This window comes from Sinohyriopsis cumingii, chromosome 18 (assembly GCF_028554795.1).
Source record: "Sinohyriopsis cumingii isolate HCF-2022 chromosome 18, ASM2855479v2, whole genome shotgun sequence".
In the NCBI taxonomy this organism is placed as follows: Eukaryota; Metazoa; Mollusca; class Bivalvia; order Unionida; family Unionidae; genus Sinohyriopsis; species Sinohyriopsis cumingii.
This window is the reverse complement of record NC_142978.1, coordinates 35,231,545-35,243,951: the sequence shown is the minus strand read 5'-3', so window position 1 is coordinate 35,243,951 and position 12,407 is coordinate 35,231,545. Positions and strand designations below refer to the sequence as shown.

Below are 12,407 nucleotides of genomic sequence, written 5' to 3'. Positions count from 1 at the left end.
TAAAGAGAATTAAACAAAACTATTGTTTTTTCGCGTTTTTGAAATAGTATCACTGGAAATTTTGGATAATATTTTGTAAAACAATAACCTATAAATAGAAAAGGGCTCGATATTAAGATTTTAGTTCACTAACAAAAGGGATCACCAAAATATAATTTAAATGATCCTACCTGAATTTCACTGATCCTGCTAAACATGAAAAAGAAGCCATATCAGGTTGTTATTCAACACTTAGTTTTGTTATTCAACATTTAGTTTTGTTATTCAACATTTAGTTTTGTTTTCATTTGCATCTCAATGTATGGAAGATATATTAAAGATTACTCAATAACAGTGTGCTAACAGATGCCACGATTTGTTCTCTGCTTCTGAGAAACCAACTTTATGTTTAGATTTTACGTATCCCTCTGTAAATTATGTACAATAAGCTCGCAGTGTGTGATTCTATAGACGATTTATAAAACGAATGAAGTACCCAGCGTACTTTCGAATTTTTCCAAATAATCAGTACAAAATGTACACCGAATCACATCTCATTCTGCGACACATTTCAGCTATTTCTTAAATTGTTCCAGTATATATGGTACATATTATTCTCTCTTTCCTTGATCATATTTACGATTGACAAGTATCGTCAAATTTCTTCATCTTCAGTGACTTCTGCAAACCATGAAAATATTTTATGGTTTTCACCCCACAATGTACTGAGTGTTTATCACCATCGATGTAAATATTAAAACACATTGTTTGATACATTTCTTGATCATTCGTTTAATCCGATTGATAGCTGGTAGCCTGAGTCCCCACACTGTCATCGTTAGTAATTAAATCATTGAGTGGGGGCTGTACACAAGTCTTGTTCTACTTGCACGAAGACTGCTTTTACACTTTATTGTACCTCGTTAATTGCAGGATGTCGGCAGGTACTCACCGAACACAAGAAACAGATTAATTAACCATGAAACGGAAATGCCCAATAAAAACTGCTACTTAACTGCTACTGTAGGTATCCGGCGGTAATTTTCACTCGCCCAACTGATTAGTGATTACTAGGTTACACTGATAGCCTCCAACATCACTAACCGCAGGATAGCGGGATAGCGTACGTTTTAGCCCTTTTAAAATGCTTTATTTTTTTTTTAAATGGTGAATATATTCTTTTCAAAGTTTGAACCTCAGTCTGAGAATAGACTGGTTTCAAACTCTCAAATCCACGAAGCAAAAGTATGGAGCAACCTTATGAAAATCGTACACATTATATTATTTGACTCAGTAGAAGGTTAAGAGTATGAGACTATACAACTTGAAATTTTCGTGGCCAAAACGTTGTGTGCATATATGTTTGGTTCATGTTTCATTTGCTAAGTCACTATAACGGACGTTAGGAGATAATTTGAATATCTTAGCAGCATAACAAAACGAAAATGATTCGTACGCAATAATGATCATGATAAATTATTTGAAATAGAAATAAGAAGGTATCAGATAATATCGAATAATATAAAATTAGACGCAAGTGTAAAATTTCATTTTCATTTATTATTCGATAAGTAACAAAAATAATATAGATCAATTGACTCTTTCTCTCCCTCCATCATACTTTCTGCTCTTGCTGTCTCTTCAACTCTTAACCATTTGGGTATGTATATGATGCCTGCTTCTGTGTAAATGTACATGGCCAAGGAATATACAGTGTCTAATTGGACGGAATTTAGCACTACAAAGGCACGCTGGGCAGGAAAATGGAATGTCATCGATTAGAGGTCACATATCCTTCATCACATAACTGAAACAGAAAACAGAATACGCATTTTAGCATCAAGAATGAATGAATGAATGAATAAATGAACTGTATATAAGAAAATATTAAGCGTCACTTCTGCTATTGAAAATAAAACAATAGGATGGCTTGAGGGCTTGTATAAATTTCGCGTTTAGTTTCATAAAATGCGCGAGCTCGGGTAGCCGATAGGTCTAATGTGCTTGCCTTTATAGCTCACTCACATCTCGTTTATCTCATCGCAGGCATGAGTGTCGGTTCGACCAATGTGGCATGTCAGTAAGCTTGCCAGTAACTACCGTAATTTCATGCATCATACACTGACCGTATTGTATAGCCTTTAGCCTATCATGTACTAAAATATTTCATTAAACCCATCTGAAACAAAGGAAACAAACACAATTATAAAATGTGCACTCTTTTGCCTCAGTTTTCTTTAAAGATCAGTTAAAAGGTGCCCCTTTTCACAACCAAATGCTACATTAGTGCCGTGGCACGTTGCCTATAATTGTGTAAAACAGGTGCTATTTCGTTATATCGACAACAGAGACACTTCAATCTTCATAACTTCAATCTTGTCTAATCATAGTCTTTTCTTTTAACTTTAGAAACGTATATTATAACCAATTTTGAATAGTTTTAACCAGTTAAAACATTTTCATTCATAAACCTGGTCAGGTAGGATATATGTGGAATAAACTTACTTTTGACAAAAGCTCTGATGCGGACTTGTGTTGACTATACTCTCTGGCCGAGGTGATCAAGACTTTTGTAAATCCTCTAGAAATTCCACGCTGTACCATCTCCAAGCAAGCCTTCTCAAGATCCATGAATCCGAACTGGACGGCCCCACAGAGCATACCTGGAAAACAGTAACATCTTAAGAGATCGTCTCAGGTATGAATCTATTTGACTTTCACAAGGCTTTAGAATTTATTCTCTAACCCTTAACCGCAGCTAACTTAGCAGCATTATAAACGTCGTGAAAAAGGCAAAGAAAGTTGATAAATGTTTGCTTGTTTACGATTACACACTTAGTCACGGTAAGACATTTGTAGAGTCTTAAATATGCAATGAATGTGTCAACGATAAGGTTTCCAAGCAGGATTATAGAGGATTAAAGAAAGAATTTGAATAATTTCAATAGGAATAAAATCGAGATCTACGATAAAATGGAGGTCTGAACTTTTGTAATAAAATACTTCTTCCTGCATGAAATGGATATTTTTGTGAAAAAACACACATACGAAATAATAAAATTAGATGATGTAGGTTGTTATGCTGTTTAACTGTGAGTTATTTAGGAATGAAAAATAAGAGTTACCATCGATAATTTAGAGCAACATTGCCTCAGGATATGAATACACTAAAGGAACCAGTACAGTTTTATTAATTTGTGAATCTAAAACGTCTGGTTTCTGTTAATTCGGCTCAACCTTTTGTCGTACTGTTAGAAAACGTAACATTTATTCATTGATTTTTAACAAATCATGTGAATGAAAAAGTTGCATAAACCTCAACGGCAACAAAAAAACATAGACGGCAGACTCTCATATTGGGATTTAAGAATAATGCAGAAAAGTTGTGACATAACAATACTACAGTAACTTATTTCCTATTAATTTGGAGTGTTATTATAAAATTGCAATGCGTGTGTTTGTGCGTGCGTGAGAGAGAGAGAGAGAGAGAGATGATACTCACCTACGACGGTTTCCATCGTGATATTGACAGACCCTGAGTGAACGAACTGGATCAGCCGACGGAAGACATCTGTGTCGTACCTCTGAATGGGAATCTCTAAATGCTGGGACTCCCTGGAACACTTTTTGTTCTTGCGTGGTGTTAACTTCTTGGGTGTGTGGTTCTTGGGTGTGTGGTTCTCCTCTGCATTCTTCATATGCTTCAATATCAAACTGTAGAAGGATCTGAAATCGGAAGACGGACATTTTATTGTCACCTCCTAACGAAGAAATCATGATACGTTCATCTTACATAGTGTGGTCTCAATTATATCTATTAGCAGTGCATAATATCTCTAATTTGAGGGAGCTATAAAGTTCCCTGTTCGCGTCATGTAAGAATCATGTGTAAATTATATATATATATATATATATATATATATATATATATATATATATATATATATATATATATACCATTGATATTTTAAAAATAAGCAAGTATTACTAAGCCTGTGTACCTTACATGAATGAGATCACATTATGACAACAGGAACATTTTAGTTCCCCTCTCTCCTTAACAACGACCCAACAATATCGCGTTCCTTTATTTTTAGCAGTCTAATTCCAATTCTCAGACGAGTCTAAAATCTGTTTATTTACCTGCTTCTTGTTCCCATAACGGCCTTGACACCATAGACAGGAACCTCGTTATCTCCAACTAGAAATTTGACGTCACATAGCTCTGGGACTTCCGTGATGTAACTCATGCTGTGGCCTAGCTTTTGCAGGCTCCAGAAATTTGTCATTTCCGGTTCATCCGTGAAACGTTCCTTGCTCTTAAATGATTTGACGGATTCAGCATCAGACACGTCTGTAGACTCGTAACCGGATGATCCTGAAATATGCCGATTTTTATATTAGGCGTACATCGAGTGAAAAAGAAAATGGTGCAAGGTGCTTCAAAAAGTAAATGGATCAGTGAACTATTGAGTTTCTGTATGAACCGTTGAGAAATCAAAAAAAAAAAAAAAAAATTTCAAATTACTTTGTGAAATAATGCAATTTAAAGGTATGTACAGATTGTTTCCAACCTGGAGGCTTGGTCTTCAAAAAAGTAAAAAGAATAAACAAGTTCAGCCGATCGTTCGGGTACTGTAGAACTTTATCCTAAAACATTAATTCACATTTGTGTAATTAACAGAATGCTCATAACCATTTATGATATGCTGATAAATGGAATTTTTCCAATGAATTTTCACTGTAAGAGGTAGCAGAAATTATAGTCAAATTTAAATTGATCTTTGATGGGGCAAAGTATATAAAATAAATTTCATGTAAATTTCATTCTATCATCGTTACTATTCAAAGAGGGTCATATTCAAAACAAAACAAAAAAGATTCATTTCATCTTCATCTCACTGAACACTTCAATACAGACATATATATATAAAAGAATTAGAGATAAATTCTTTTGACATTTAACATATTTCCAAAATTATACACTATCATTTGAACTGCTACATCTTCACCTGCCACCACTAATATAAAAACAATATTATAGATAACATAACTAGATTTACCATCAGATGAGACACACATATCCATTTGGTCAAAGTCCAACAAAACTGCTCTGGAATCGTATCTCTCCATAATAAACACTAACCTGGTAGAACGTATATACAACTGTACTGGTTTTAAAGTCGACGCAACAAATAAAATCTTTTATTTTGAGTCTGATTTTATACTAGTGTGGATGACATTTATCTTGACAAGATGATACAAGTTACTCTGCAAGAATGTTTTCTCAGAAATTATCAAAACATTCATGTCAGCAGTTGGCAGTGCCTTAAAAGAACGGCGCCATCGTTAGTTGGGAATCATTGAATTGTGTCAATGTCACGGGTGGTGAAGCTCACAACTTGATATCAGACTTCTGACAGGTGACCGACAGGTAAGAGCAATGCTTGTCACGGTAATTAGTAATTGGTAATTAATTCAGGTAGTGGATATAATGAAGACCAATTAAATCCATAATTGTCGGATTCTTGCTAGGTTTTCTTTTCTGATTTTAATGATAAAACCTTTAATCTCGATGAGACTGAACTCCTTTACTTTTATTGTTATTATTACCTATTAATCAATTCATTTCAATAATTTATTATCATGAACATTTACATGCTTATAGAATAGTAGTGAAAGGGGTCACCCTACGTACAATGGGAATTAGCATTACAGGGACCCCTGGGTCACTCTACGTACAATGGAAATTTAACATGGCGAAAAATCGTGGGTCACTCTACGTACAAGGGGAATTTAACATGGCAATAAATCGTGGGTCACTCTACGTACAAAGGGAATTTAACATGGGATTTTTTTTTTTAAATTTTAAAAAAAAATTTTTTAAAAAAAGGGGTAGGCAATGGAAAGGCTATCTCTTTTCGAGATATATGGCTGGCCCTGAAAAGGGCCTTTGGTTTATGTTAATATGCCCTTAACATAAAGGGCATTTGCGACATCTTCTTTTCCTCAAACTTCGTCTTACAGCAGGGCCATACATCAGAGTCCTCTTGAGGCAACCTTGTCTCTCTATATAGACTCTTCTTATCCACAGGCTGCTGTTGGTCCTGTGGACAACGGTCCACTTGGATCGGACATACATGAGCATGTCCGTCCTGAACATCATTGTTGACACAAGGGTTGAAGATTCAACGTCGGTCCACATGTTGAGGCTCCGAGAATAGGTGAATCAATGCAGTGAACTGCGCTTATTTATAGGGACAGAAAGGATTGAAACGGATTGAGTTCATTCACCAATCCGAACACGCGTTACAGAATTCAGTCAGCCCGCATCCAATCCGAAGAGAGCAGTCTGTGACGTCACGTAGTCAATATAGATTCGCTAGCGCTTGTGTGCAGTCAATCTATGCGATAGTGATTCAACATGACGGAAACTCAGAAAACGATCCAGTGGGGTGCACCAGCAGGGGAGACCGCCCAAGGGAACCCGGACTTACTTTCAGAAGAGGTGAATTGGGATTTTGTGGATTTTCTCTCCTCGCAAGAATTTGTTCCGGAACCTTCGTTACCTTCTTCATTACCGCAAGTGGAGAATTTTAGACAGAGACAGAAAGAAGAATTGGAGAAATTTATACAACGACAAAAGGAAGCGGAACAGGCTTTTCTCCTACAGCAACAGCAACAAGAAGAAGAGGTAAGAAAAAAACAACAGCAAGAAGAAGTAGCAGCAAAGAAACAAGAGGGTGAAAATCAAACGGTCACGGTACTGTTGGACATTTTAGCGGAGTTAAGAAGTCTGAAACAAATGTATCAGACTTCTTTATCACGACCGAAGAGAATACGACCTTCCCGAGCCAAACATGTCAACCCTGTGACTAAGCCTACCGTACCACCCTTAGTGATTTCAACCCAATCATCATCAACATTACGCAGTCCAGAAGTAGGCCTTGGCCGTGGCAAAGGCTTAAGGCAGTTAAAATTGATTGCTTAAACTCACCCCCTACACCATGAAGAAAAAAGGCCCTTTTCAGGGCCACCCACATTTCTCGAAAAGAAATACAATTTCAATTTGCCAATAACTCAAAAAAAAAAAAACTCACCCATTTTACCCTTATAGTACGTGTCTGTGTATGAGTGCGTGAGTGTAGCTTCTTATTTTAAAATCACAACTCTAAGACACTTACCTTATATCATTAATTTATTCTTTTCTCCATTTTTTACAATCCAATTCACAATTCACATCATAACACTTTAATTAAAAGTTCATTGACTTCTTCTGTCTCCTTGTTTAGTCTCTCTGTTTTTTAAATTTCTTCACCTTCTTTTCCTCATTTTCTTCCCTTCTTCTTTTCTTCTTCTCCTGTTTCTTTGCCTCTTCTAAATAGAATTGTCTTCTTTCTTCCTCTTCTTCCTCTGAAGAATCCCTCTCTTCTTTCTCTGAAGAATCCCTCTCTTCTTCTGAAGAATTCCTCTTTTCTTCTGACTCCTCTTGTTTCTTTTTTGGGCAATCTGGAGACCAATGTCCTTTTTCTTTACAATAATAACAGGTATCTTGACTTTTGTCTTTTTTATCCCCTGTTTTTTTTCTTTTTTGACGGTCTGGACACTCTGAAGACCAATGCCCTTTCTTCTGACAGATATAGCAAGTATCTTGACTTTTATCTCTAAAGGAAGGAGAGTAGTCCGTAGGCTGGTCTGAAGAGAATTTTCTAATGACCCCTCGCAAAGCTCTGACGAAACGTTCCATCTGGTTAGTCTCTTCCATCGTTGTGCTCGGCTTGAGAGTGAAATGAATAGTGAAAGAACAAGACACACACGCTTTTATATACGCTGGTCTGCTATGACTATAAAGTAGCTCATGGTGTTTGAACTTGAGTCATTTGACTTTTTGCTTTCAAGATGAAACGATCCCATTCATTCGAGAAGAAAGAAGAAGAAGAAAGTAAGAGGCAGAAACGTGATCTATCGCCTCGTACCAGGGCTGAAATCTTGGCACAAATTCATGCCAGTGATTTTGAAGAGGACATGAGTGAACCAGAATCCGAACCCTCTAAACCAAGTTCACCACCCTTAGTCAACCCTGAAAAGTACTATTCCATTCGAGAGACGGAAAAGCGCTCCTCTAGAAAATTTAGAACCACGGCTTACAAATACACAGTGAAGTTTAAAGATTTCAAGGCTGAAGTGCCGTTAGAGAAAGCAGAAGTGTTCATCACTGAGGTGTGGGATTCTTTGCTCACTGCACTCAAGCGACAATGTCAACCCAAAGAAGACGATCGCTTGAGACTTTCCATACAACACGACGGTTTGAAATCCCCTGTTTGGATCGAGTTTAGCACCCCTGCAGAATTGACTGCTTCCAAAGTCATGGACAAGATTCAACACGTACAACAATCTAATGATCAGTTTGACATCACCGATGGTAAAGCCACACTGGACATGACCCACGTCTCTCCTCCTCAAGGGACAGGACGCAAAAAGATGTTATTGGTGGACGACCTTCGCAACACCAAAACGAGTCTCGTCCGAATTAACAACCCTCATGACCAGATGTGTTTAGTCCGTGCCATCGTGGTGGGACGAACCTATGCCAACAAGAACGACACGGTAAAATGGAAAAGAACCTGGAACACTATTCAACGTTCCGACCGAGCCAAACAACGAAACGAAGCAGAACTCATGTTACAACAAGCCGGACTGCCCAAAGACACACCCTGTGGCATTCCCGAGATGCAAAAATTGCAAGATGTCCTAGCTCCACGATACACCTTGAAAGTGCACCCTCAAGAAATGCGCGGGCCTCTATTGTTTCGAGGCCAAGACTTTAAGGACGGAAAATACATTCACCTTTATCATCACGATGACCATTTCGATACCATTACCAGTATCACTGGATTCCTGGGATATGTTTATTATTGTGAGAAATGTGACTATGGTTATAATAATCGAGAGCAACACAAACATTGTGGATGGAAATGCTCAGGATGTTTGGCCTCTCCACCCTGTCTGAGCGAAGAACCAGTGCCTTGTTCAACTTGTCTGCGCACGTTTGTCAGCCCTACCTGTTACCAACAACATTTGAAGACGCAAGGTTCACAGAAGAAATGCGCTTGTCAACTGCTGAGATTGTGCCCCGCGTGTGGACAAGTCATACGTACCAATAATACCAAGGCACACGTATGTTCAGGAAAGAAAAAATGTCACATTTGTCACCACATCGTGGACTTGGAACACGAATGTTACGTGCAAAAATACCAACCCCAACCAGAGAAAGAGGACGGTCACAAGAAGAAAGGCAATTTCATCTTTTTCGATTTCGAATGCATGCAAGAGACTGGCATTCACATTCCTAATTTCTGCGTTGCTCATCGAGCGTGCGAAAAGTGCATTCAAGAACCTATCTTCAGTCATTGCGCTCACTGCAGCAAGATTCCTGGAGGGCGTGAAAAAATCTTTCGAGGACCAAACACGTTAGCCGATTTTGCCCAATGGGTCTTAGACCCCGTCGACAAGACGTGGAGCCAAGAGGACATCGAACGTTACGGAGATTGTCATCGTCATGCCACGGTGATGGCTCACAATTTCTCCGGATACGATGGACAGTTTCTTCTCAGATACTATACGGAACATGGCACCGAACGTCCTAAAGTCACTTTGAACGGAGCCAAAATCATTTTCATGCAAGTGGGACAAGTGCAGTTTAAAGATTCGATGAGCTATTTGGCCATGCCTTTGAGTCGAATGCCTAAAACGTTTGGAATGACAGAAATGGCTAAAGGGTACTTTCCACACTTTTTCAATACCAAAGCCAATCAACATGCCGTTCTACCCCATTTGCCCGAGGCTCACTATTACGACCCCGACAACATGCGTACCGAACAACGAGAAGCTTTCTACGCTTGGTACCAGATTCACGCCTCGGACCCTTTCGACTTTCAGGAAGAAATGCTAAAGTATTGTCGTTCCGACGTGGACATTTTACGGCGTTGCTGTGGAAAATTTCGAGAACTGTTCATGGAACACGGAGGGGTCAATCCTTTGAAAGAAGCTTGCACCATTGCCAAAGCGTGTTCCTTAGTGTATCGACAACGATTCATGCCTGAAAAGACCGTGGCTGTCATCAGTCCTCAAACGACCCACTTTGTCAAACGTCAATACTCGGTCAAAGCCCTACGTTGGTTACATTACTTGTGCGACAAGGAAGACAAGTGGATTCAGCATGCCCGCAACGGAGGGGTCGAAAAGAGCATCGGAACGTATTCGGTCGATGGCTGGGACTTAGAAAACCCCAAGATCGTGTACGAGTTTAACGGTTGCTTATTTCACGGATGTCCCGTCTGTTACCCTGACCGTGGCACTAAAAATCAGTTTTTGCAACGAACCATGGAAGACTTGTACCAGGACACTTGTCAGCGACGCCTAAAGTTAGAACAGCAAGGATACCAAGTGGTGGAAATGTGGGAACACGAGTACGATCACCGTATGAGAACCGATCCCGAGTTTAAACGCCTCGTGGAAAGTTACCAGTTCATGGACCCGCTGAACCCGAGGGATAGTTTGTATGGAGGAAGGACCAATGCCACCTGTTTGCTGTACCAAGCCGACGAAGAGAAAGGAGAAGAAATCAAATACTTGGACGTGTGTTCGCTGTATCCCTACGTGTGCAAATATTGTCACTTTCCTGTAGGGCACCCGCAATTGCTGACGGAACACATTGACCTGGTCAACATTCGACAATACGAAGGCTTGATCAAGTGCAAAGTTTTGCCTCCCACGAACCTATACCATCCCGTCTTACCTCACCATTGTCAAGGCAAACTGATGTTTCCCTTGTGCCGTACTTGTGCCGAAACGTGCAACTAAGACCAGCCTTGTCAGCACAGTCAGGAAGAACGGGCCTTGACGGGAACCTGGGTCAGCGTAGAATTGTTCAAAGCTCTGGACATGGGATACCAACTGTTAGAAGTGTACGAAATTTGCCACTTTCCCAAGACACAACAATACCACAAGGGTGATCCCAGTCAGAAAGGCATTTTCGCAGACTACGTGGATGCCTTTTTGAAACTGAAGCAAGAAGCCAGCGGCTATCCTTCCTGGTGTCACACTCCCGAAGACCAAATAAAATTCAAAGAGAAATATTACGAACAAGAAGGCATCACTTTAGACCACATCGAGAAAAACGAAGGTAGGAGATCGTTTGCCAAAGTGATGTTAAATTGCTTGTGGGGTAAAATGGCACAACGACCGTGTTTACCCAAGACGGAATATTTGACAGAACCTTCCCGCTACTTCCAGATGATTCACGACAAAACCAAATACATGAAACACGTGGACGTCGTTCGAGAGAATTTGATCTTGGTCAATTACGAAGAAGATTTGGACTTTGTACAAGACGACCCTTTTGGAAATGTCATCATTGCGGCTTACGTGACAGCCCATGCTCGCTTAAAATTGTACGAAGCTTTAGAACTGTTAGAAGAACGCGTCCTGTACTTTGACACGGACAGTTGCATTTACATCCATCACCCGATTCAACATCACCCTAACATCGAAGGAGACCGTTTAGGAGCCTGGACAGACGAGCATCCCGACGACAAGATTCTAAGTTTTGTCAGTGGCGGTCCCAAAAATTACGGCTACGAATACCGTGACAAACAAGGAGAAGTGCACACGACGTGCAAAGTGAAAGGACTGACTCTGAATTATCGTACCAGTCGAGTGGTCAACTTTGGGGTATTGAAAGAAGCCTTGCAATCGGGAGAGGATGGAAACTTTAAAGTGACCACCTATCAACCGAACAAGATTGTACGTTTACCCACTCACCACATCGTCAGTCGACCCTTGGAAAAAGTCTATCAAATCGTGTACCAGAAGCGAGTTCGACTTCCCAATCATTTCACCTTACCGTATGGACACGTTGGTATAAAACATTGGTTGTAAGAGGATAGTTACCCCACCAGAAAGATGACTTCGCCACAGCAAGAATCGAGTGAGAAACCCGATGAGAACTCCAAGTTCAAACCCTACTATTTTCCAGTCTTCTTACCTGACTATTGTGATTGTGCCCGTCGATTGGACACGTTTCAGAAATGGCCTACGGATAGGGAAGGATTACCTTCTTCGCATGTTTTAGCTAGAACAGGATTTGTCTACTTGGGACCTGAGTCAGGACTGGGATACGAGGTACAGTGTTTTGCTTGCGGACTGAAGTTACGAATGGATCTATGTATCTATAAAGATTCAGCTATTCTGGAACATACTCGATGGTCTCCGCACTGCCCTTACCTTTCTATGGCCTTTCCACGTATCACACTACGGTACAATGTTGACGGTACCTTAGAGACGGTACCTTCCAGAACAAGACATAAAAAACGTAAAAAAGGAAAGATGTACAAGCTGGAGACTGCATTGCGACTAGTATAAAAAGG

General features: G+C 39.7%; 1 protein-coding gene and 1 long non-coding RNA gene across 2 annotated transcripts; both read right to left on the bottom strand.

The window, feature by feature from the left end:
• Positions 1–1,519: 1,519 nt before the first annotated feature.
• LOC149776375 (uncharacterized) lies at positions 1,520–2,679 on the bottom strand. The gene is made up of 2 exons (XR_016416083.1): positions 2,485–2,679; positions 1,520–1,786 (listed from the first exon to the last, which is right to left on the bottom strand). It is a non-coding gene; the product is annotated as an uncharacterized LOC149776375 (long non-coding RNA).
• Positions 2,680–3,114: 435 nt separating this feature from the next.
• LOC149776374 (serine-enriched protein-like) lies at positions 3,115–4,268 on the bottom strand. The gene is made up of 3 exons (XM_089941298.1): positions 4,123–4,268; positions 3,482–3,705; positions 3,115–3,146 (listed from the first exon to the last, which is right to left on the bottom strand). The coding sequence occupies exons 1-3, from the start codon at positions 4,266–4,268 to the stop codon at positions 3,115–3,117; spliced, it is 402 nt and encodes a 133-aa protein (XP_089797424.1).
• Positions 4,269–12,407: the final 8,139 nt, after the last annotated feature.

Excerpts from the sequence above, each read along its gene's own strand:
- LOC149776374 (XM_089941298.1), bottom strand. The coding sequence starts at position 4,268 with ATGACAAATTTCTGGAGCCTGCAAAAGCTAGGCCACAGCATGAGTTAC. Across the intron at positions 3,706-4,122 it reads GTTATGGGAACAAGAAGCAG|ATCCTTCTACAGTTTGATAT; the intron begins GTAAATAAACAG and ends TTCCGATTTCAG. Across the intron at positions 3,147-3,481 it reads CACGATGGAAACCGTCGTAG|TGTATTCATATCCTGAGGCA; the intron begins GTGAGTATCATC and ends TGGTTCCTTTAG.